A 25,225-nucleotide genomic window follows, 5' to 3' on the forward strand; every position below is an offset into this window, starting at 1 on the left:
AGAATTAAGAAAAATTAAGTATTGTAAGAAAGGAACTCTATAAAAAAAGAAACCTGTGTGTGTACCTCCTGATCAGTGATCAATGCTCATAATAAAGCATATTTGATGATTAAGTATGTTTTTCGCCTGAGATGTTTTTTTTTTCCTTTTTGCGAACGCACCTGAGATGTTCTTTGTGCTGACGTAAATTTGATTGTGCAGTTGATATATATGCCTCTTTCATTAAAAAAGAAACAATTCCTTCGATGCTATGTTTTACCTGGGTAGCCTCCAGGAATGACTGGAACTATAATTGTAGACATGGTATTTGATTAAACACAGAGAGGTAGTAAAAACAGGACCAACTCAGTTTCTTTGTGTTCAACGTTAGCGTCTGTATTTCACAGTTATAGACAGCAAGTGGTGCAGTGAAATAAAGTGACAGTTGTGACACAGAATCATCATTAATTTATGTTTTTTTAAATGCGAAAGAAGTTCTACCTATTATTGAGATGAAGAATGGAGACTAACAACTAGGGTCCAGTGCTGGCAGCCCCATAGTTTGGCATAAGAACTTTAGTGTGTCTGCCCTGGCGCCCTGCAGTGATTGAAGATTGTCCTGATCAACTGCACTATTTAGTAAAATTGTGGTTTCAAAAAGCAGTATGGCTGCTGCTGCTGCCTTGTAGCATTTGACCCTTGTTTAGAACGAATTGAAACCTGGTATACGTACGCATATGACCGCACTGTATGGATAGTTCAAAGCAGTGATTACGTTCACCATAGCCCAACGCAATAACACTGGACTCATATGTATACCTGTTTACTTTCAAAATAATTCACTGATAAAGCAGACAAAATATATGATGCTATATGAAATTTTGCATCAACTAGAACTGCCAGTGTGTACATAGTATACATATGATTCTGTGAAACTGATGTATCCTAAGATCATGATAGATGAGATTGAAAATTACTGTGTAGTTCTATATCATGGAGTGTATAAATTATAGAACACTCTGTACTCTTAATTTGCCATAGAGTTATTGGAACCAGTCATGCACAAGATGAGATGTTCAGCCTATTCTAACTTCATATAATATCCTGTGAGTTACTGAAATAACACATCTTCCACTAATTTTTCACTTCCTTCAAAATGAGTGGGTAGCATGGCCCAGGTTATCTAAGGGGGAGGATAATTTCCAGAATCATGTCAGCTGATGCCTGATGGAGACTGAAACCTGCCATGAGTTTCCACAAGGAATTATCTCTTCATGTTTTGCAATCAAATAAGTTTTTAACCCTTCATTGCTAACATACTCCCTCAGCTTAAATTAATGTAGTATTAACTTTGTCCTAAGTAAAACATTTCTATCTTTGACCATTAATCTATATCTCTTGTAAAGCTTGTAAAGAAAACGGACCCTTGGCCCATTTAAATTGGATTTTGGCGTTTGATGATTAACACAACCAAATTGGACTAATGAATTTGCGAGTGTTGATTTTGGAGTTCAATAGGGTGCAAACGTGACTTGGACGAAGGCGACGTGATGATCCGATGATCAACACCTCAAGCAAGGCATTAGAAGCACTATGGAAGACCCAAAACATCAAGCAAAGTCCAAGCACGAAGGATGGAACCAAGACGGACGCGAAGGTCACGAAGAAACAAAGTGAACGGAGCAACACAGGAGCTCCGGACCCAGATGGACAGGGGTCCAGACCATTGACCCTGAGTCCGGTTGCAAACCCTAGCTACGGGTGAACCGGACCCTGTGAAAAGTGCTCCAACCAGACCATCGGCGAGCTCAGTCCGGTTGAGTACAGAGAGGTTCCAGAGGCGCTCGGAGGAACCGGACTGAGTCCGATTGAGGGAATCGGACCATCGGGTAGTCCAGTCCGGTTGACTGGCCCACAGTCAGCCACTGCAGCGCGCGCAACGGCCATTTCAATGGTCGCCTGTCAGTGACTATTGGAGGGGAACCGGACCGAGGAAGGATGGTCCGGACCCAGGGTCTGGACCGGTTGGCGCACAGAGAGCACACCAAAGGAGACCAACGGCTCTATTTGGTTGGGGGCTTATAAATACCCCCATGACCGGCCAAATGATGTGTGAAGAAGCTATGGGAAGGTGCTAGAGTGTTAGATACACCATATTAGAGTTCTCCATTTGCATAGGGCTTAATAGATCACAAGGTGATTAGCATAGGTGTTTTGCGAAGTGCTTATGTTAGTTAGACCACCGCTTATGTGCTTGCTCTAGGTTTAGGCCTAGTATACTCGGCGGGCTTGTAGTCTTGCGAGACCACACCAACCGCGTTTGTGGTGTGGCCGCCACCATGTATCGAACGGAACAAGGCCCGCGGTGTTTCGGCCGGAAGCTTGATAGTGAAGACGGGGGGAGTGGTCCGAGAAAGGCTTGCCGGAAGGCACACCAAAGACCCACTTGCGTGTGGGGAAGGCTCGGGGCTATCCACAAAGTTACTCGACCGGTAGCTTGGCCCTTGCGAGGGGCTTCCTAGGGGGAAGCTTGAGTGCTTCTCGATACCTCAGTAAAAATACCGGAGTCATCGACGGGAGTTTGCATCTCTACCTCATCTTTAGCTTCTGCATTTATATTGTAATCTTAGTTGTGTGCTTTACCTTTCCTAGCTTAGTTGATAGGATAGTTGATAGGATTGGAACCTAGGTTGCATAGCTTCTTTTGCGGTAGAGATAGCAACATATTAGCAAAACCGCAGTTACACATTTAGATAGTTTATTTATTTGCATAGGTTTTGCTAAGGTGAAAATTAGAGGCCATAATTAGAAGTAGAATTTTAAGTTGCCTAATTCACCCCCCCTTAGGTGTGACGGTCCTTACAAAGCTAATATCCACTAGAAGTCTATCTCAACATGCAAGCCATCCACATCATCCCCCACTAACCATCCACATCATCTCCACTAATAGCCATGTCATCCTACTAACTTCGAACATCTTAATGCAAGCTATCTACATTATTTCCACTTAATTTCATTCGAAATTATTCACAATCCCCGCAGCAACACGTGGGGTATCTTCTAGTTTAAATGATGTGTATAGGATAATAACATAAGATTTATGTTTTCATATTCACTATGAGAAATACTTTCACAATATGCAATTCACATGTTGTGAAACTACATGGATTTGTTGAAATTGATGATCAAAGATAGAAATATTTGACTTAGGATAAAACTAATACAACATGTAGTTTAAAATGGAGGCAATGATTGAGGAGATAACTTAAAATAATGGTTATTGAGGCTTATGGAGAGGTAGTGGGGCCATCAACATTAATTTCATTCATTCATGCATCCATCATGCATGTAATCTTGTGGATTGCTTCATTCCCCATTGGGTAGCCCGCTTGCACACACAGTTAACTAGGGAAGGTATGTATCCTTTTCCATTAGTTAGTATAACAAACAATATGGAATCATTATAATAATTAGGGATAACTAGGTCCTTGAACACTAATATGTTTTAGAGTTGCTAGAGTTAATTATATGATTTTTAGGAGAGTGGGAGTATATAATATAGTAACATACTTGAATTGCATATTTTTAACAATGAACTTATTTGTGATTAGTGGATTTTTTTTCAAACGATATGCATGTGTCTATTCTCCCACATGAACATGTATTGAGGGAATGTCTAGTTTTCCATATTAAAAAATCTTGAGGCATGAAGGTCAAAGTGAGATCTGACTTGGAATACTAATCAGGCATATGATGATAAAGTAAGTAAGCCCCATGAAAAAACTGATTTTGTTAGGAAGAAACATCTTTTTGCAAGTCAATATGTGAGAAAGGAGGTTTGAGAGATGACTTGAAGAATGTGAAAATGGGAAGCACAATTGAGCATAACAAAATTAAGCTTAGTGACCTTTTACATATATTTGTGCTAATTACCTGAAGCTTATAGCACTAGAGAATCGATCAGTATCCCATGGTGCTCAAGTCAAGCATTGCATTCAGTTTTTAGCAAAGTGAAAATTACAGATCAATAGATGCTTTGAAATGCAATGCCTATTTTCCTTAAGAACTTCTAGTATGCGTGTTGTTAAAACTTCCTGAGTTCTTGTCTGTACATTTTTAGGAGGTACCAACTTGTTTGTGTAATCAAAATATCTTGCTAGATGTAATACTCGTGCAAGACTTTTGAGCCCAAACCCATCCAAATGCAAAGCCAAACATGATGAACAATCAGTGGTGAATCTAGGATCGTCTGTAAGGGGCCTGCTATTTCCTATTTCTCCTCCTCCTCTTCCTCCTCCTCCTCCTCCTCCTCCTCCTCTCTCTCTCTCTCTCTCTCTCTCTCTCTCTCTCTCTCTCTCTCTCTCTCTCTCTCTCTCTCTCTCTCTCTCCTTCAACTTCCTCCTCTTCATCCATGCATAAAAATTGTTGGGGTTTTAAGGATGTTTCATTGTCAGCTTGGAGGTATTCCCTCCGTCCTGTAATATAGTGCATTCTATTATTCAAAAATTGTCCTCAAATATAATGCATTCTAGAGGACAAAACTAATTTTACATTAAATATTTCCTATTTATCAACCAATTACCATTAATCACGTTGATGATAGCGTCTGATTAGGAAATAAAATGAGGGTACATGCGTCTTTTATGTTCTCTCTTAATTTATCTTAAAATTCCTAAAATGCACTATATTACAAGGACAGAGGGAGTAGGGGGCACGACAGACGCCTCCTCTCTCTCTCTCTCTCTCTCAAGGGTGTTTGATGCATAATTATCCATGATATTTATATATAGATTAGCATAGAAAATTAGTTGTTTCCATTGTAAGCGAAGACTCTTGCATTTGAGATTCATTACTCTCTCTCTCTCTCTCTCTCTCCGAGTGGTTATTGAAGATATTCCTTGCATTGTAAATGCTCAAAGTAGGTCACTGAAACTTCGTGCATGTACCTTTTTAGGATATAACCTAGCTATTACGTGTAAGCAAAATATCTTGTAGACGCTAATATTTTCTCAAGGCAAGACTTTCAAACACAAACCCATCTAAATGCAACGTGAGACATGAAGAAGACATACCAACATACTAGCATCCAACAATTTTCAAACAACCTCCTACTAAAAATTAGCTAGCGAAAAAATAGTAGCTATATACCTATTAGCTAGGTAATTTTTAATGCTAATAGATCCAAACAGGTCCTAAATCAGACGATGGACAAAGGCGACGATCAAGGCTTCACCTGTCACATATGCCCCAAGACATCTACTCCTTCACCCCTTTTACAAGCACCTCTTCAGCCTGGTCGACCTCAGCTTTGGGAAATCACGTCAACAGCATGCAAAGGCAGTTCCGACTGCACACAGGCCTAGCGGGGCAGGTTCTCCTCACGGATATAGGGTTTTTTTGGTTTGTGGTCTGAGAACGTGCCTGACCCAGGAAACTGATCCCAGGCGTTCATTTTGCTCTACCAGGGGTGAGGATTGCTGCCTGCCAGTCGTCATCCAAACACTCCCATAGGGCCTGCTTGCTTGTCTCGCAAGCAAGCTTCCCTAGTGTCGGCGTTGCTCCCAGACATCCGATTTCAGGCATCTAGGGACAGAATCGCTGCCTGAGGGGGGCAGCTTGCCTGGGAGGCTGTGAAGCAAACACGCCCATAAAACCACCACTCATGCTAGCCCATGTTCGATGAGATAAAAGGGATATGGAAAAATCCGACTTGTCAGTGCAGTCTCACGCTTAAGCCTCTTGCCATCAGATGAGAGTTCTTAAAACTCTGCAGCCTCACCTCAAACAATCTTGACTAGAACGCAAAATGGGGTTTGATCCCCATGTATTTTTCGCATAGGGAGATAAAGAAGCTGATGTACAACATGCTATTGGGGTTGAAATGATGCACCTATGCCTTAATGGTACAGGAGATCCTGGAAGAACTAATGCGTTGGTACCACTTCTGCGGTACCAAGCAACAGAAATCTATGTCTGGTGGCCAGTTTCCAGTTAAGCCGGCCCAATCACCGGTTAGATCAAGAGGAGTATACATGGTGCACGTGCATCTGAAAAAGAGATGTATAGTCGAATGAGCTTCTAGTCTATGTTGTGAGCATGCCCTCAAGCGAACACAAAAGGGGTCGATCAAATCTGACAAGTACGTTGGTTGCTATTCGACCATAGGTTTACGCCGTGCCCTCAGCTATGAATCCAAAGCTGGGTCCTCAGCGTTGAGCACCCGGGCACCACTCGTTCATCCCATTTGTAACTCAACGAGTATAGACATTGCTGCATGTGACACAAGGCGTCTATCACTCAAGTGATGGTACTACTAGAGGCACCGTCTGACTAATGTTGTACTTGAAGTATGACCTAACTCGACTTATGTCAATTGTGAATTTTGATATAACTATCGAGCAAATATCTGCAATAAACATACAAAGTCATAGTTTCAAATTGTTTTTTGTTTAGCCTTAGAAAATCATACCAATATATATATGACACAATTGCCAATACATAGCTTACAGTAACTGATAGCTCTTTTATTTTTGCTAGATGCTACACCACTGATGCTTGCTATCGAAGGAAAAGCTTCAACCAATTTGGTTAAGCTTTTGCTTAATGAAGGTGTTGACTCCAATGCTATTGGTGTAAACAACTCCATTGCTGCTTAGCTGCTAAGAACTCGGTGAATGCATACAGTTATTATTGTGTGCGGGCGGTGATGCAAACATTCCTGATATGCATGGAAAATTTCCAATAGAAATTGCTACTGCCAAAGGATTCTATGATTGCGTCGAGATCTTGTTCTTGTCTACGTCTCCACTACCTCGTTACACAAAATGGAGTACCGGTGGGATAATTGAACAAGTCAATGCGGTAAGTTTCGACCCACAAGCGTCATTTCCTTATTTGTTCTGTTTTGTAATGATTTTATGTTATTGTGCTGATTTTCTGTAAAAATGGAAATTGTTTTTCTATTGCTTTACCTGGTCTATTTAAAAGATCAAAACTACTTGTCATCTGAAGTGCTAATTTTCTGTTGTTGTACTGGATGCCTAGATTCCTGACCTAAAGAAAAAAAAATTGATGCACGTATTGAACAAACATACTGAGATTCAAGAGGACAAATAAATGAGCAACAACATCGGAATGGTTCTAATCATCATCAACACTAATTCTGAGTAGAATACACTAAACAACAACCAAGATGAAATTGAAGAACCACCAACTAATCCTAGAAAGACCGAGAAGAAAGTGGAGGTAATTTGTCTATTTTGCAAACATGGGTGGTTAGTGATAGCATCTGTGATTTACTTGCTTCTTTTTACCAGGGGCTGACATTCTTGATGGGTATAGGTGTTGCCAATGGGAACATAATTGAGACCAATAACCATTCATTTTAGTTCCTTTGTCTTGGTGCCTCAGTCACTGTAGCCAGTTGTGCTTTCTTTTTTGGACATACGGCCTATTACAGAGAGATAGAAACTACCAATGAAGTTGGCTACAAAGTATGCTCTTGATTGACTTATGGGTTGCTCATGTATCTTCTTGTGGCTTCATATCTGATAGTTTTTGGATTTAGATGTATCTTCTTGTGGCTTCATATCTGATAGTTTTTGGATTTAAGAGGTGTCAATGTTAATGTTCCATTATGAGACCAGGAGAGGAAAAAAACAAAACCAATCAAAACATTAGATCTTGATCCATGATTTCAGAGGTCAACTTTCTTTATTCCTCCCTTTACCTGAATGATTACACAGACCGAGTTACTCAAACTCACATCTGCGGATCTCTCTTCGATTCCTAGACCAAAAGGAAACTACCTAGATGCTAAGGCAAAAGCTAATGGAAGAGATGGCTGGTTGGTGCAGCCTCCTATCTTATTTATAGGGCTATTACACATTTCCAATAAGCCCTTAGATATTTAGACTGAACCACTTAACCTTAGGGGCATAATGGTCCATATTGATATGTAGGCATCCGACGGCCACAAGCTCTTCACAAGTTTGCTTCGCCTCGACGCAAGCTTCACAATGATGCCTCATGCCGCCTTGCTGAAACTCCAACCGGCGGCTTCTTTCGGCAGTGCAGCTGCTTCTACGCATAGGAATCAAGCCCATTGAGGCCCAGTCACACGAGAGCTAGGACGCCTGACGCGGACGCTCTGCCGTTCCTGCTTCTGCTGGCGAGCGATCACCTTGTGCCGGATGGCCTACAGTGGTTGGTGGACCTCCATCAGTTCCAGTTCCAGTTCCAGCTTCAGGTTCAGCAGGGAGGCCAACCGTAGTTTCTGTAACAACAGAGGCGTCGGCGCGTGGAGCAATCCGCGCAGCGACGGCGCAGTCAGCGGCGCCGCGGAGGAGCACGTCGGGTGGTGGTTGCTACTTGCTAGGAACAGAGTCACACGGCCCGTCGCCGCTGCCGCCATCTCCGGTGCAGTGCGTGGGACCGAGCACCAAAACCGAAACCGAAACCGAAACCGAATCGAAGACAGATGGCGTGGCGCCCACGCGGCACACGCCGGTGAATGGATTCTGACGACTCCGATCGGACTCACCTGATGATACCACCGACTCGCGTCCGGCGTCCCTGGGGCCTAGCCTATATATATCTCCTGCTGCTACCAGCGATCATCTCATCACGGCCTCACCGCTTCATCTCCTCTGCTCACTTGAGGCGTTTCTTCTCAGGTGCGTCTCTGTACATCGTCTTCGATCCACCATGGCGATCCCGGTTGCCCGCATGCACGCAGCTCTGCCGGCGCTGCTCCTGACCCCGCCCAAGTGGAAGATGCTGCCGCTGCTCGTGCGCCCAACGCCGTGCGTGCGCGCCGCCACCATCCTCCCACTCCGAAAGCCGCTCGCGGTCGCCAAGCCCAGCCGCACCGACTCCGACGAGAGGTGGGATGCGCACAAGGCCAAGCCGCCGGCCAGCGCCCACGCCCAGCGTCCTCAGCCTCACCAGGGCGGCGTCGTTCGCCGTTGCCGGCCACCGTCAGCAGCAGCAGTGCTGGACGCGCTGCCTCATCCTCGTCCCAGGTCTCCGATCTGCGCAACAACGCAGCGTCGCCACCGCCGCCCAGGCCCAGCCGGGCCGACTGCGTTGAGAGATGGGACGCGCGCAAGAAGGCGGCGATCCCAGTCCCAGCTTCGTCGTCTTCGTCGTCAGGCACGTCGTCTTCCCTCGTAAGCAGTACGTGCACGATCAGCCGCGCGTCGTCCGCCGAGCGCTGGGACGACGTGCACAGGAAGCGCTGCCCGCCGCAGACCGAGCCGCTCGACGACGACGGCGAGAGCAGAAGTACTGGCAGCTACGACATCGACGCGGAAGAGATACGGTGGAAGCCGCGGGCCATGTACGCAGGACCGAGCTTCGTCGTCGCCTCGCCGGAACCCAGCATGATTCCCATGCCAACAGTGTTCTTGGTTCGCGTTGCGGCATAGCGCTGCACTCCAACTCAGCGGCTCAGGACTCAGGCCGCCGGTTTCTTCAGCTACCGAAGCAAGTGCGATCATACATGTAGGGGTGCTACTGCGATTAATGATGCTGTTTTAGATAATTGAGACGTACACAGCTTATGTTGTTAGAATTTGAATGTTTTGTATTTTCTTAGGTCTTATATTTTGAATGTTTTGAATCTTAGGATTTGGCGATTTGATGGATTTTGCAAGCCCATACTGTACACTGTATGTATATGGAATTATGGATGCATCCATCTGGAAGTTATCGTCTTGATTGATTCTGTTTCAATTTGAACAATCCAACTCGTGTTCAAAAGGAATTACTCGTGTCTTAGTTGCCTATTGAAACAGGGAGAACATTGGCACAAGAACACAATTGGACAAGAACGGATGGAAACATCACAAATTATAAGCACAATTTTCAATGGGCTGGGCTTTTAAGGCAACGAACGAGGCTTTACATGGGCTAGGTTGTGTGCTCCTACCATGCTTCCAGATAGAACCTAAAGCCTTGCAAATAACTCTCTGAAGCGAAAATTCAGATAAGTAGACAAGCGTAAATTGTACTCCCTCCGTACCAGTAATTCAAGTCGTTTTGGACAGCGACGTGATCTCCAAAGCATAACTTTAACTTCTTATTTTTATAAAAATATTTATTGGAAAGTAATATATGTATATTTTTATGAAAGTACTTTTCAAGACAAATCTATTCATATGGTTTTCACATTTCCAAACCCAACAACTTAAAAGTTATTCATGATTTATATTCCTAATATTTGACCCAAAACTTATCAAAACGACTTGAATTACTAGTACGGAGGGAGTATTTGACAAGGTTGGGAACATACTTGACATATATAAGAACAAAAAGAACTAGCATGCCACAGTTGCTAATTACACACTCCGTTCCAAATTGTAAGTCGTTCTGATTTTTCCAGACACATACATTTTGTCATGTACCTAAACATAAAATATATATCTAAATGCATATAAAAAACTATGTATCCACAAAAGCCAAAATGCCTTATGATTTGAAATGGAGGGAGACAGGGAGTACTACATTTGCCCTGTTCGCTTGCTTATAAGTCATACTTTTACGGCCAACGAACAGTATTTTTCTCACACAATAAATCAGTCAACAGTACTTTCAGCCATGGCTTATCAGAGGGCAATTATCTTGAGCATCTCCAATAGTTCCAAAAAAGTAATTAGTAAATCAATTAGTTTTTCAAGTGGCTAAAAGAAGTTGGGGGCATATTTGTTCAGCTGGTCATGTTATGGCTTGTTTCAGCTGGTTTCAGTTTATTCTCTCTCACAGAATACTATTGAATCATCCGAAACTATCCGAAATCCACTATGCAGTCTACCAGCCAAACACGTTCGCTTGGCTTATATGTTTGGCTATTTAGACTATGTTCACTTTAGAGTAGTTTTTGTACATCAGAACCGGAAACCCCTAAACATCTTTGCAAAAGATTGCTCTTTCACCTAACAAGTCTGGGCAACCATCCTACTGTGGTTTGGTCTTCATCAATTTCTAAGTTATGACCTCTCAGGGTCCATTTACAAATGTTGGAGGAGGGCAAGGCAGACAATCCAGAAAGAGGAGTGGTGAGAATTCGATGGAGTAATGCATTCCTTTTTGTGGAACGTTTTGGAAAGAGCGCAACAAACGGATCTTTCAACATTCAGTCATGCAACCCATGCAACGGTCATTCATTATCACGGAAGATGTAGAATAATACAAGCTACGGTAGCCTCTCGTCCACTCGCCCTAACCGTAGCCTGTTCTCTCCATTCTCCAAAAAGAACACCGCATCTCGAACGGCCGAGCTTCGCCGCGACCGCTCCATCGCGCCGCCTCGGCATTCTCGATAGCGGCTGGGGCCTGACGGCAAGCATCACCACCATGCCCGAGTGCGGCCGCCCGCCTTTCTCCCTCTCCATCACGCCTCCCAGTCGCCTGCCTTCCTCCCTCTCCACCGCACCTCTAGCCCGCCGTGGCCTTCTCTAGCTCGCCGGACGCCTTCTCCACCGGAGTAGCGACAGCTCGCTCCAGACCCGCCATGGTCTTTGTGAGACCCATTGAAATTGAGGCACAGTACTGTAGCAACTAGAAAACATTGTAGGCGCGTGGGAAATACTGTAGCGGCAAAGTTTAGTACCGTACTAGAAGTTGGAGGATAGCTGAGCTAGCTTAAAGCCTAGACCTGGGAGGCTGTTAACTCCGGATCGATCCTTTAGCGCGAAGTGAGAACGAAAGCGCAAGAGAGTTAATTAGCAGGTATGGTTCATTCAACGTATAGAGTAGGCCTTGGCCATCTTCCCGGGTCGAGGCGTTACAAATGGTATTAGAGCCAACTCTCGTGGTTTTACGCTTCGTATGGTCTGGAAGCCTGGACAGGTTGTGCATGTCTCCAAAGAGGGCATGACGCCTGGGCCGGGAACTGAAAATACGAACGTAGCAATTGGCAGCCGTGGACCGAGCCACGTCAGCAAGGTACTGTAGCAACGTGGGGACACTGTAGCGATAAAGTTTAGTACCATACTGAAAAGTTAGAGGAGAGTTGAGCCAACTTAAAAGCCTGGACCTAGGAGGCTGTTAACTCTGGAACGATCCTTTTGCGCGAAGCGAGAACGAAAGCGCAAGAGAGTTAATAAGCAGGTGTGATTCATTCAACGTGTAGAGTGGACCTTAACCATCTTCCCGGGTCAGGGCGTTACAGTCTTCTCCACTAGAGCGGCGACGGCTCGTGTCAGCATGGGACCAGAGCGCCACCATCCAGCGTCATGCCCCCATCCACCTTGCCCATCGCGGAAGGGGAGGCAGGCAAGGCTTGCGCCCCCATCCACCTCACGCCATCGACAGGAAGGGGAGGTCTGCGCCAACGAAGTTCCCCACCAGGTAGGCCATGGCCGTCGGCGACGCTATGTTTCAAGTGTTTTAGGCATTTTCAACATGTTGTAATTATTTCAGATGTATGTTACAAGTGTTTCAGGACATTTTCAAACATGTTGCAAGCCTATGATATAAATGTTTCAGATGTATGTTTCAAGAGTTTCATACGGATGTTGCAAAAAGTAGATCAGGATGTTGTATATGTTGCAATAGTTATACACGTATGTTGTAAACGTCTGTTCCTAATGTTTCATCTGTTTTTTCAGACATATGTTGCAAGTATAGGGGCGTCCCTAGGCCTGTCCAGGTTGTGCGACGGAACAGGGCTTCCCAAAATCATGTGCCTCAAGATTTACTAAGTACCCTAAGTATGTATAGTAATTGTGGGGATTGTTTTAATTAATAAATCAGCAACAGCTCCCTTCTTTGGCCCATAGACGTGGCTTGCTGTAGGCTCATATGAGAGTCCACGATTCCAATTCCACGTTCGGGAGACAAAAAGAGTCCGCAGCGATTCCAATTTTTTTTCACGTCGCTTGCACTTCTTATTCTTTAGAATCAACTATTTATACCAACTGTTAATCAAGCTTTTTTCTCTATTACTAGGAGATTTGAACAATAACAAGGTTACCAGAAAATATTTGGTTTCTTATTTATTTCTGATGCATTGCATTCATTGGATAATAAGAGCTTGAAATCTTGTTGTCATCGTCTTGGGGCTGCACTTAAACGACATGGATGATCTGATATTGATGCTGATGACCTTTATGTGGAGTTGATTTTTCTTCAAGATTTTATTCCACAAGAAAATAAAAGGCCCTGTCGAAATTCTAAATTTTTTGAAGCGACTGAGTGTTTTCCTAATGCAACAGGTATAAAAATATCACTTTTCAAGTGATGGTTATACAACATATATATAGGCCCCGTTCGACTTACCTCAAAACCGGCTTATTCAACTTCTTTTTTCAGCCAGAACAGTGTTTTTCTCTCACAACAATTCAGTCAGAACAGTGTTTTCGGCCAGTTTCAGCCAAGTTTCAGCAAACCGAACAGGGCCTGTTATTATTTTCTTGTTTTGGCACTAGATATTGCTACTATAATTTGTAATATAAGTAATATATTGATACTTGTTATTATTTTCTTGTTTTGGCACTAGATATTAGGCCTCCACCACCTATTTCTTTCGAACTGGGCCTCATATTTTACCTGGACGCACCTACAAGTGTGTTTATCTAAATGTTGCATATATTTCACATATATGTTGTAAGTGTTTTATCTGGACGTTGCGTAATGTTTGCAATAGTTTTCAAATGTTCTTCGGGTGTTTTGCAAGTGTTTCAGACGCATGTTTCAAGCGTTTCATATGTCTTCTTTTATAAGGGTATGTTGCAAGTGTTACATCTGATTGTTTCAAAAGTAGATCGAGTTGTTGCAAATGGGATGCGCAAGGGAAGCGGGAGAGGGCGTGAGCCAGTCCCCCGCGCGCGGTCTGGAAGCGCGGGCGACATCCGGGGTGGCGCGGGCTTGCTGCTGGGGCCCTTGCTCGTAAGTCCGACGTAGCTAGGGACACTCGCTAGCTTGCTACGCGAGCACCGTCCGACGCTAGCGTCTCGAATCGGACGTCCGTCCGGACGCTAGCATGTTCCGGTAAGGTATCTCGTTGTCTGCTCGTCTCTCCGGTCTCCACCACCCTCTACATCTCTCATGTCAACAGACATAGTGGGAAGCGACGACTAGGTGATGTGATGCGGTGCTTTCTAGAGCTCGGATGTGATGCTCAAGGCATCAAGCCACTTGCACAGAGCTCACTTGGCCGTCTCTGCCTCGCAGGTCGCAGCCATGCATGAGTCATGATGGTTCAAAAGCAGGTCGCTTGACATTTCGCAGCCGCATCATGACTAGGATTCACAGCATGGACACGATATTCCCAGCATCACATTCCCGTGACAAAAAGTGCCACAAGAGGGTAGCACGCTGAAAGAGACACCACTTAATCACGAAAGACAAAAATCTAAAACCTTTTAGGCTTTGTTTGGTTTGGTTTAGTCCTTAACTAAACTTTAATCATGAACTCCTAGTGTGTTTAGATTGGTGACTAAAAGAGGTTAAACCTGATGACAAAAGACCACAATGCCCTTATTAAATGTCAAAGTTGGGGTGGGCAGAGGGCAATAATAAGGGGCAGCCTTCGTCCAAAGTAGAGTTTTAGTCCCTTCTGGTCACTTTTTAGTGACTAGATGATGAAAAGCCTTTTAGGTAGTGTTTCGTCAGGGTGTTTGGCTTCAAAGTAATTAAAGGGACTAAATTGGGGTGACTAAAGTTTAGTCACCCCAAACCAAACACCTCCTTGTTGCAGAACACTATCACGGCGCACAAATATGCCCTTCTAGTGTGTACGAACACTCCCGAGTCCTAACTTCTGAAATACTTCTGAAAGGTACTTTTTGTACAAGCATCGTCGCCTGTTTGGATCTTTAGTCCCTGATTAAAGTTTAGCCGAAGATAGTTGTTTAGATCAAGGTGCTAAAAGGTGACTAAAAGGTGAAAAGGAGAGGAGAGAGAAAGAGAGTAAAAGCACTTTTAGCCCTCTGTAGTCCACCTTGAGGGGCAAATGGACTAATGAATCTTTCATCATTCAGCCATGCAACCCATGCAACTGTCGTTCATTATCAAGTTAGATGTATAATAATACAAACTAGCTCACGGAAGATGTTCCATGGCTTTGGATTTCAGGTGGTAGTGGCTTTTTTTCCAGAAAAAGTTTCTTTCCTAGACTTGTGGCTGCTTGGAACACCCCTATGTTATGGGTAGCCTTTTTGCTCTCTTTTTCGGTGTATGTGGGGGTGTTTTGTTTCGGATTGCTCCTTTTCCATGTAATAAATTAAGCGTTCGTTTGGATTCACCCAGATTTTAAGAATCTGACTTTTAAAAACTAGATAGGATCCAAACAGACCAGATTTTGAGGCAGTTTTTAAAATCTACCTACCCAGATTCTTAAAAACCCATAAGCTGATCAGACCTAGCTATTGTCGGTTTTTATTTGCACAAGTACCCATTTGCCCTCATTAAAGACCACATCATGGCTGTTTAAGAGCGATAAATGAAGGGTACAATAGTCTATTAGCACTAATCATAAATGAAACCAGCTTCTGAAAACTAGGGGTTCCAAACACCCCATCAGATTTTGCTCATAAGCTAGATTTTTAAAACTAAAGGTAATAGTTGGTTTTTAAGAATCTAAAACTCATCCAAACAGGCCCTAACTCAACGAAACTTTGGGACTGAGCAGTAATACTGAATTATCTCCGGTACACCGAGAGTAGACAAAATTTGGTGCAGTGAAATACTCACTCCATCCCTTATTATTTGTCGTTTTGGGTTTTCGTGTCACAACTTTTACTAGATTTGTAGAAAATACGTGCAATATTTGTATCTCTAAATAAATTTATTAAAAAAACTAGATTCAAAGATCTATGATATCAATTATGCATCATAAATATTAGTATTTTTTATATAAAATTAATCAAAATTATTTATCGAAAAACAATAAAGATAGATATTTAGAGACGGAGCGAGTAGTGAATTGTGTCCCAGATCAGTCTGCAACAAACGGAATCTGTAGAAAGGATGTTTCAAGTATCATCGTCGTCTGTTCGTCTCGACCCTACTACACCTCTCATGTCAACAGACACAATAGGAAGCAACGAGCGGTGTGATGTGATGCAGTGCTTTCTACGGCTCGGATGTGATGCTCAAGGCATCAAGCCAAGCCACTTGCACGGATCGAGCTCCCTTGGTCGCCTCTGTCTCGCAGGTCGCAGCCATGCATACATGCATGAGTGGTGATGGTTCAAAATCAGTGCCACGTCCTTTTGGCTGATAAGCCATGACTGAAAGTAACGACGGTTGATTTACTAGGAAAAAAAATACTATTTATTGGCTAAAAAAAATATGATTTATAAGCCGAGCAAACAGAGCGCAGGTCGCACGCTCTTGACATTTCGCAGCCGCATCATGTCATGACTAGGATTCAGCATCGGCATGATATTCCCAGCATGATTCCCCGTGACAAAAAGTGCCACAAGAGGGTAGCACGCTGAAAGAGACAGCACTTTGTCACGAAAGACAAAAATCCAAACTCTTTTACTGCAGAACACTGTCACGGCACACAAATCTGCACTTCTAGTGTGTACGTACACACTCCTGATTTTCTGATCGAAAGGCACTTTTTGTTAACTTTCTGCACCAAAACATCCATTCATTCAGATTAGGCAGAAGGCCAGCAAAGAGCAAGAGGCACAGACGTACATAATTTATTAGCATAATTGCATTACAAAATTTTTGGCTTACCGGCCCGGTCACGAGAAAGCGACCGCTGAGAGCGACTCTAGTGACGTTGCCATTATAGTGCATACTACACTCAACAAAACCTACAGCGCGTTGCTGCCTGTTTGCCACCAACCTGAACCTGAACCTGAACCAATTCTAAGTACAGCTAGACAAGATTACATACAACCATACCATCAACAGCCCCTGAATCCAGTAGGCTTGGATTCTTAAGTTGTCAGCTACTTGACCCGACCAAAAACCGACGGTTAGATTAATCCGAGTCCCGATCCGACGGCTAGCTAGCTCTCTACCAACCATGATCACCAGTCATCCACATCTCCACGCGGCTGCTGCCCAATTGCAAGGTGCAGAGATCGTGTACGAATGTACGATTACCAGTCGTACATCGATCTGAATGAATGAACACCTGAGAACTCACCGGCGGTGGCTTTGCTGCACTACACGCCTAGAGGAGAACGGAAGGCGGCGCTGGCGTTCGCGTCGCTTCAGAACGGCTTGTGCAGGTAGGACGCGAGCATGTCGCCGAACGCGGCGGCGTCGACGCGCGCGAACAGCCCCGGGGACGGCGGCCCGAACAGCGAGCTCCCATCGTCGATGTCGACGTCGACCATGAACCCGTCCTCGGCAACGGCGGCGCTTCCCCAATCGCCACCGCCGACGGGCCACCACGCGGCGCCGGCGCCCGGCTGGCTCTCGGCGTGGTCGCGGTCGGGCAGGTCCGGCGACGGCGACAGCACGTGCTCGGAGCCGCAGCTGGAGTTGTCCGTGTGCGTGTGGTGGTGCGACGTCCACGGCATGGAGTTGTTCGAGTCGTCGCGGTCCGGGTCGAGGTCCGCGTCCGCGGGCGGCGGCGACAGCGCCGGCGAGATCGCGGGCGCGGGGGCCGGGGCCGTCGGGACCGCGGCAGACGGGCGGTCGAAGCACAGCATCCCCGCCGACGGCGTCTCGAGGTCGTCGTAGTCGTAGTACCCGCCGTACTCCGGGAACTCAACCTTCATCGGCGCCGCTGCCGCCCGGCCGCGGGCACCGGCGCGCGGGTTGTTCTTGGACGCCGCCGGCGCCGGCGCAGGCTTGACGTCGTCGGCCACGGCGTCGTCGCCGTCGTCGCCCACCGTGTCGTACCGCTCGATCACGCCCTTCTTGTTGTAGATCCGGCACAGCACCCAGTCATCCAGCTGCAAGAAGATCGAAGAGACAACAAGATTCAGCGCCACCAAATCCACGCGAAATCCCAGTGAAAAGTCAATCGAAGCTGATTGGTTTTTTACTACGCGTTGGATGGAGGAGGCTTGGAGATGAGGCCGACGTGACGACGTGACGGATTCGGTGCGCGTGTGGTGTCATTTGTGCGCGGGCGTGGGCGATAAGATCAGGCGGCTCTGGCTGGCTGGCGCTCGCCCGCCCGCCATGGTTGCCCGCGCTTGTCTCTATCGCGGCGTGCGTGAGCCGTGACGCCACGCCGCCCGCCCGCGCTTTACATGTCTCTAGAGCCTTTCCCTGCCCTGCCCAAGTAGCTGCGCGCGCTGTCGCGAAAGGGACAACTCGAGCATGCTAGCTGCTGCAAATGGACAATTTGCACGCCTACCTTTTTCAATTCCTCTTCTTAACTAATCTGCATAGTTGCAAACCTAACAACAACACAGCATTCCCACCATTTCTTATTGTAACATTGGTAAAAACAAAGATTAATCGATCCCTTTTTTTAATCCTCTATAACTTTTTTTCTCTCTAGCTGAAAGTAAGGCCTTATCGGGTGTTACATGGGGTGTTCGTATACTAATAAAAAAACAAATTACAAAATCCGTCAGTAAACCGTGAAATGAATTTATTAAGCCTAATTAATCCGTCATTAGTGTAGGTGTTAATGTAGCACCACATTATCAAATCATGGACTAATTAGGCTTAAAAGATTCGTCTCGCAAAGTAGTCACAATCTATGTAATTAATTATTTTTTTAGTCTATATTTAATACTCCATACATATGAAGTATTCGTTGAGATAGGGTGTAAACTTTTTGGGAGGATCTAAACGAGGCCCAGGTGTCGGTTCTTCGGGAAGAGAAAATATCCCCTCCGCTATGATTATGAATAAGCAGCAAGGTCGTGGATGGAGCAGTCAATATATAATTACCCTGAGCGCGTTGTTGGTCTTCTTGCGTGCGGCGGCGGATCGGTCGACGTCGGCGAGGCGGTACTCGTGCATGATCCAGTTGGTCTTGACGCCCTTGGGCGGCTTCCCGGCGTAGAAGACGAGCGCCTTCTTGATGGCCACGGGGCGCGGCGACCCCACCGGCTTGTCGGCGCCGGTGGCCTTCCAGAACCCCGTCCCGGCCGCCCGGTTCGGCCTCGACCCGTTCGGATACTTGCGGTCGCGCGGCGAGAAGAAGTACCACTCCTTCTCCCCACCGAACGCCTTCTCTGCAACCAGTCGATCGCAAAATAAGCTGGTGAGGTCAGGTCACCTCGGATTTAGCACTGACTGATAATCAGATCGTTGGGTGTGCCTGGCTACGGACCTGGGAGCTGCCATGGGTCGAACTTGTAGAGGTCGACCTCGGCGATGACCGGCGCGGCGAGCGGCAGGCCGCCGCACTTGCGGAGGAGGTAGTACATCACCAGCTCGTCGTCGGTGGGGTGGAACCGGAACCCGGGCGGGAGCTGCAGCGCGCCACCGCAGTCCATTCGATCGATCGGTCACCTAGCAACCGCCGCCGGGATTGGAGACGAGGAGAGCTCAGCTGATTGCTGGGGTCTTGTCTTCAATCGGCCTCTGGTTGGAGGAGACTGGAGAGCTTTTGGAATGGAACATCGCGCAGCCGTACCCGTGGTTACTTATAGACCGGTGGTGGGCCAACACGTGTCGACGGGCGGACGGGGCGGGCTCGATGTGACGCACGTGCTACTTGGGGAGGAGGTGGGCCGGACCCTCGCGGCGCGGGTGGGGTGAGCACAAGCAGGCAGGTTGACCCGACGCAGAAACGGACGCGTGTCGGGCATCGGACGGGGGAGAGGGACGAGTGGGCGGTGGGATGCGAGGGCGAGGGAGGATTTTGTCATCGCTTGCGTCAGCTGTTTTGGCGCCGCCCGGGGCTGGGCCTCTGTGTCTGTGTCGTGCCGTACCTGCCTGGTGGGACCGTGTTTGTTGGCATGGGTCTGCGTGGACCCGAGTCGGCCCCGGGAGTTGTTTTCTCTGATATTATTTTTATTAGGAAACGGTTTTTTTTTTTATTATGCTTGGCAGTGGAGATTCCCATCGTCCACTTGGTGGAGCCCTGTGTCCGGCGACTAAAATAACAACACCTGCTGAGGTAATCACGGTCGATTCCGCCCTGATTCCCTAGGCTTAAACTTTGATGATCACCAAACTTATCTTGGTCAGCTTTACGGCGGTATGTGCATCGAAATTGTAGGTTTATTTTTAAAAGCGGCGCTCTTCCCAAGCGTCAAAATTTGTAGCTACGCATTGAAAAGCGGTTTTTTAAAAAGAATTGTATAATATTTCTCGGTTTTTTTTTCATTTTGGGGATGGGTGGGGAGGGGAGTTTTAGTTGATAACGATATGCAATACCTAGTGCGAAATTTTACCAAATCCATAAGGTGAACCTTCTAAAATGGAGTTTATTGAGCCATGCACGGGGGCAAAGACAGCCCAGCGAATATGTTTGGAAACTCATTAGTGTTGTTAGATTGTGAAAAGTTAACTTGCCAGAAGTCTTTTGAAAATTTTGTACTTAGCAAATCGAATTAATTATTTCGTTTTACAAAAGATTTGTTAGGATCCGTTAGTAGCTGGTTCATAACTGATAATTAATATTTGCTAGCTAATAATTAGCTACTAGCTAGGTAGCTAGCCGTTGTTTCAATTAACTAGTTAAGGTCATTTTTGGATACAGTAGAGCAAGTATAATAGCAGGCTATAAGTCGACTAAATGCTAAGCTGGAGGAGAGAGGGGGGGAGAGAGAGGAGAAACGGGCTGTAAGCTTATAGCCGGCTTGCGCACAAGAACCAAGAAAGTCTGTGAGAGAGACAAGTGGGTCATGTATTAACTATAAAGAGCTAACTACTATATGAGTGGACTAAGAGAAGCCTGCAAGGAACCTTATAGCCAGCAAGTCAGCTGTATTATTAGCCTTGCCCTTAGTAGCTACTAGCTGGTATAGCTATCTGGAATTAGTTGGTTTGGACCAACTAGTGAAATAGTTGTTAGTTGGGTATTTGCTAACAATTAGCTACACTATCAGTTGGATCTATTTTGATGTAAAGGAGCTAATATTAGCAACTAACAATTAGCTCCATGGATTCAAACATGACCTAAATTGTAGTTGTAGCTGCCTAGAATGCTCATGCTGTTTACACCAAAATTTGGGAGAAGAGCGCGGGAACTCGCAGGCTTCCAAGATTGTGCCAATCAAGGAGTCGATTGAGTAAAAATTGATATCTGCCGGGTCGAATGCGACACTAGGATCGGTTCTCTCCGAATGACGTCAGCAGATAACGATGGTGAGATATGATTGGCATCGAGAAGATACATATCGAACTCTACAGAAGGGGAAAGATTAGAGTCCAAGTTATCTTAAAATAGGAATGTTTTCTTTGTACCTAAGATTGTATTGAGTCGTACTCGAGTAGGATTTATTTTTAGGTCCTGGGTATAAATATCAAACCCCGGCTATTGTAAAAGACACAATCAATCAAATACAAGTTACTTACTTTTTCGGCTCCGGCCACCCCTTAGGAGTAGGAGTAGGAGTAGATCTCGGTGAGTTCTTCAGCAAGTACGGCTGCATCGATCCGGTCGACCTCCACTACTTGTCTGTAAGTACCGTCATGGCTTATACCTCTGTTCGTACTACTGCATCGATCCGGTCGACCTCCACTGCGACTTTGGTATAAGTTAGTTATCGACTCTTGTCTAGTTCAAGTTGAAAGGTCCTTGTTTAGTTTTGGTAATTGAGTGACAACCTAGGTGGACTAATTGTGTTTATGTGAGATACACAGGTGATTAGTAGACAGGTACATATGTGTGAGCAACATATGCCATGAAGGTGAAAATGGCTTGGAGATGTTGCAAAGCTCACACATGTGATGATGAAGGAGCTCATTGCACATGAGACATGACATTGAGTCATGTGATCAAGGTGGAGAAGATCAAGACAAGACTTGGCTTGATGGACCGGTTGCAAGCGTGAAGGGCAAGTCGGAGGCTTTGGAGCGATGGACCGCGTGGCGGTGAAGCTTGAGCAAGACTTGGCGCCGATGGATGAAGGCAACGGTGAAAAGCAAGTGATGTCAAGATCGATGAACCAATATGATCACGTGATGATATGAAGTGGATCATTTAATTGTTGATCATGTTGGTGCATGTGTTGCATCAACATTGGAGGAGATGGAATGGAATGCGCAAGGCAAAGGTATAACATAGGGCATTTCATTTCACTGGTCATAGGTGTGTAGAGAAGTTTATGACCGGGTTTAGGATAGATGGCCGTACTATCAAGAGGGGCAAACTTGTTAGCATATCGGTCATCTAGTGCCACTCGAGTGATCTAACTTTGCATCATCGCTAGGATTGAGTGGCATGACAAGTTGAGTGGCTAACCCTTTGGGAAATGATTATGAAAAGCTAACACACATACACATAGTAGTATACACTTGTTGATGTTGGCACATTTACAAAGGAGATGAAGTTGGAGTTGATGTGGATCAATTCGGTGAAGAAACGAAGTTGAGAAAGGTCCCACGGAGTGGACCGGACTTTGGTCACGCAGTGACTGGATGCTGAGGCTCAGCGTTCGGTCAGTGGTGGCAGTCAGCGTGTAGCGTCGGTCAGTCGACCGGACGCTGGCTCTGAAGGTGACCGAACGCTGGTGGTAGTGTCCGGTCCTATTGTCGGACAAAGCAGTGTCGCTGGAGAGTGATCGGACGCTGGGGCTACGTCGATCAAGACCGACCAGACGCGTCCGGTCGGGGTCGGTACCTTACTGTAAATGACCGGACGCTGAGGGTCCAACGTCCGGTCAGTTGAAGCTACTGTGCCCGGTCAGAAGATGTTCGTTGAGATCGGAAGAATGCCGTTGAACGTAGGTGACACGTGGCTGTCATCGGGCGACTGGACACTAAGGTCCAGCGTCCAGTCGATCCGACCGGAGCGTCCGGTCTACCCGATAGTTGCCCAGTGAAAGGGTAACGGCTAGTTTAGCCCTTGGGGCTATAAATAGAAGTGGCCTTCGGCCATGGCTAGAGCTGAGCACCTTGGGGGACTTTGTGTCCATGCTTGAGAGTGCTTAGGAGCCCTCCATCTCACACATACTTGATAGTGATCATCCGATTGTGTGAGTGAGCGATTCTAGTGCGATTGCATTGTGAGGTTGCATCGAGTGGCACTAGGTGATCGAGTTGTAAGCCGATGGTACTTGTTACTCTTGGAGGTTGCCACCTCCTAGATGGCTTGGTGGTGGTCTCCGTCGAAGCCCGCAAGAAGCTTGTGTGGCGCTCCGGAGAAGAGCTTGTGAGGGGCATTGTGCTCACCCCGCGGGAGTCGCGAAGAGCAACTTTAGTAAAGCGTGTCATTGAGCTACCCTCACCTTCAGGGTAGGTGAAAGCTCTAGTTTGGTTTTGGTGAATTGATGAAACCCTAAGTGCTAACCTAGTTCATCAAGTGATCATGAGATAGGTAGCACACTTCAAGTAGAGAAGCAAATGAAGATCATAACATGACAATGGTGATAGCATGGAGATGATCAAGGGCTTAAACTTGAAGAGAAGAAAGAGAAAAACAAAAAGCTCAAGGCAAAGGTATAACTTGTAGGAGCTATTTTGTTTTGGTGATCAAGACACTTAGAGAGTGTGATCACATTTAGGTTTGATAGCCGTACTATTAAGAGGGGTGAAACTCGTATCGGAATGCGGTTATCAAAGTGCCACTAGATGCTCTAACTTATTGCATATGCCTTTAGGATCTAGTGGAGTGCTAACACCCTTGATAACATTTGTGAAAATATGCTAACACATGTGCACATGTGCGCTTTTGGAAAAATGAAATGTCTATTTTCTATTACGCCGGATGCAAAATTCTTGGTGGTTGGCACATTTGAGCAAGGGTGAAGAAGTTAGAGTTGAAATGGAGTTGGTCGAAATGATGCTGGCGTCGGTCTACTGACCGGACGCTGGGTCACTCAGCGACCGAACGCTGAAAGGCTACGTCCGGTCAAGCTGTCAGACGGCACAATAGGCTAGGGTTGAGCACCGGACGCTGGCTGCGTCCGGTCAAGGTGGACTGGACACGTCCGGTCGGAAAAACATGCCTCGGGGAGCTTACTGAAAACGACCGGACGCTGGGGCTTCAGCGTCCGGTCAGTTTTGACCGGAGCATCCAGTCAGCGTCATAACCGTTGGAATCTGACGAACAGCGTTTGAAGGCGATGACATGTGACGTCCATCGGGCGACCGAACGCTGAGGGCCAGCGTCCGGTCAGTATGACCGGAGCGTCCGGTCAGAGCACGTTTTGCCCAGTGAAGGGGTATAACGACTCTATTTGATGGGGGCTCTATATATAGCCCCATGGCCGGCTCAAGGGATAACCTCTTGCACATTTTCATTGACATAGCAACCTTGTGAGCCTAGCTAAAGGACTCCCACTTATCTACATCATTGATTCATCATCATAGTGAGATTGAGAGTGATCCAAGCGCATTGCTTGAGTGATTGCATCTAGAGGCACTTAGTGATCGTGGTTCGCTGCGGATTTCGCTTGTTTCTCTTGGAGGTTGCCACCACCTAGACGGCTTGGAGCAGCGAGGATCGTCGAGCGGAGGTGGTGATTGTCTCCAGCTCCGATCGTGGTGATTGTGAGGGGTTCTTGACCTTTCCCCGGTGGAGCGCCAAAAGGTACTCTAGTGGATTGCTCGTGGCTTGTGTGATCCTCATCTTGTGTTGGTTGTGCGGCACCCTATTGAGGGTTTGGCGTGTGAAGCCAATTAGCGCGTGAACCTCCAAGTGAGTGAATCGCCACAACGAGGACTAGCTTGTCGGCAAGCAAGTGAACCTCGGTAAAAATCATTGTCTTCATCATTGATTTCGAGGTGATTGGTCATCATTGTTATTCATCTTCGTGATTGATTGGTTCATTCATCTACACGGCTGTATAACCCTCTTGATCACTCTCTTTACTTTACCGCAAACTAGTTGACAAGCTCTTTAGTGTAGCTAGTTGTGAGAGCTTGCATGCTTGGTTGGTGTGGCTCTTTAGTTAGCCTTTGAGAGCACACTAACATAGGGTAGTGTCATTGATCTTGTGTGAATTGACACTATCTAAACTAGAATTGTGGTAGGTGGCTTGCATTTTGAGTAGGCTAGCGCAACACTCGCTTTGCCTCATAATTGTCTAACCATTTGGTTAAGTGTTGTTGTAGAAATTTTTATTAGGCTATTCACCCCCCCTCTAGCCATTAGGACCTTTTAGTAGGTTCTTGCGGCGCCCGACGTGCGGGCTTAGCAGGTGATGCCAATTAGCCGCCGAACCACCAAGTGAGCGGTCGACACAATGGGGAC

General features: G+C 46.0%; 1 protein-coding gene across 1 annotated transcript; it reads right to left on the reverse strand.

The window, feature by feature from the left end:
- Positions 1-16,609: 16,609 nt before the first annotated feature.
- On the reverse strand, positions 16,610-19,488 carry LOC136486451 (NAC domain-containing protein 71-like). The gene is made up of 3 exons (XM_066483342.1): positions 19,190-19,488; positions 18,805-19,091; positions 16,610-17,849 (listed from the first exon to the last, which is right to left on the reverse strand). Exons 1-3 carry the CDS (start codon positions 19,353-19,355, stop codon positions 17,160-17,162), a joined length of 1,143 nt encoding a protein of 380 aa, XP_066339439.1. The 5' UTR covers positions 19,356-19,488; the 3' UTR covers positions 16,610-17,159.
- Between the last annotated feature and the right edge of the window lie 5,737 nt (positions 19,489-25,225).

Source organism: Miscanthus floridulus, chromosome 10 (assembly GCF_019320115.1).
Source record: "Miscanthus floridulus cultivar M001 chromosome 10, ASM1932011v1, whole genome shotgun sequence".
In the NCBI taxonomy this organism is placed as follows: Eukaryota; Viridiplantae; Streptophyta; class Magnoliopsida; order Poales; family Poaceae; genus Miscanthus; species Miscanthus floridulus.

Bases quoted from the DNA above. Each gene is read 5' to 3' on its own strand.
- LOC136486451 (XM_066483342.1), bottom strand. From the start codon at position 19,355: ATGGACTGCGGTGGCGCGCTGCAGCTCCCGCCCGGGTTCCGGTTCCAC. The intron at 19,092-19,189 runs GTCCGTAGCCAG...GACTGGTTGCAG, and splicing joins CGACCCATGGCAGCTCCCAG to AGAAGGCGTTCGGTGGGGAG. The intron at 17,850-18,804 runs GTAATTATATAT...ATCTTCTTGCAG, and splicing joins AGACCAACAACGCGCTCAGG to CTGGATGACTGGGTGCTGTG.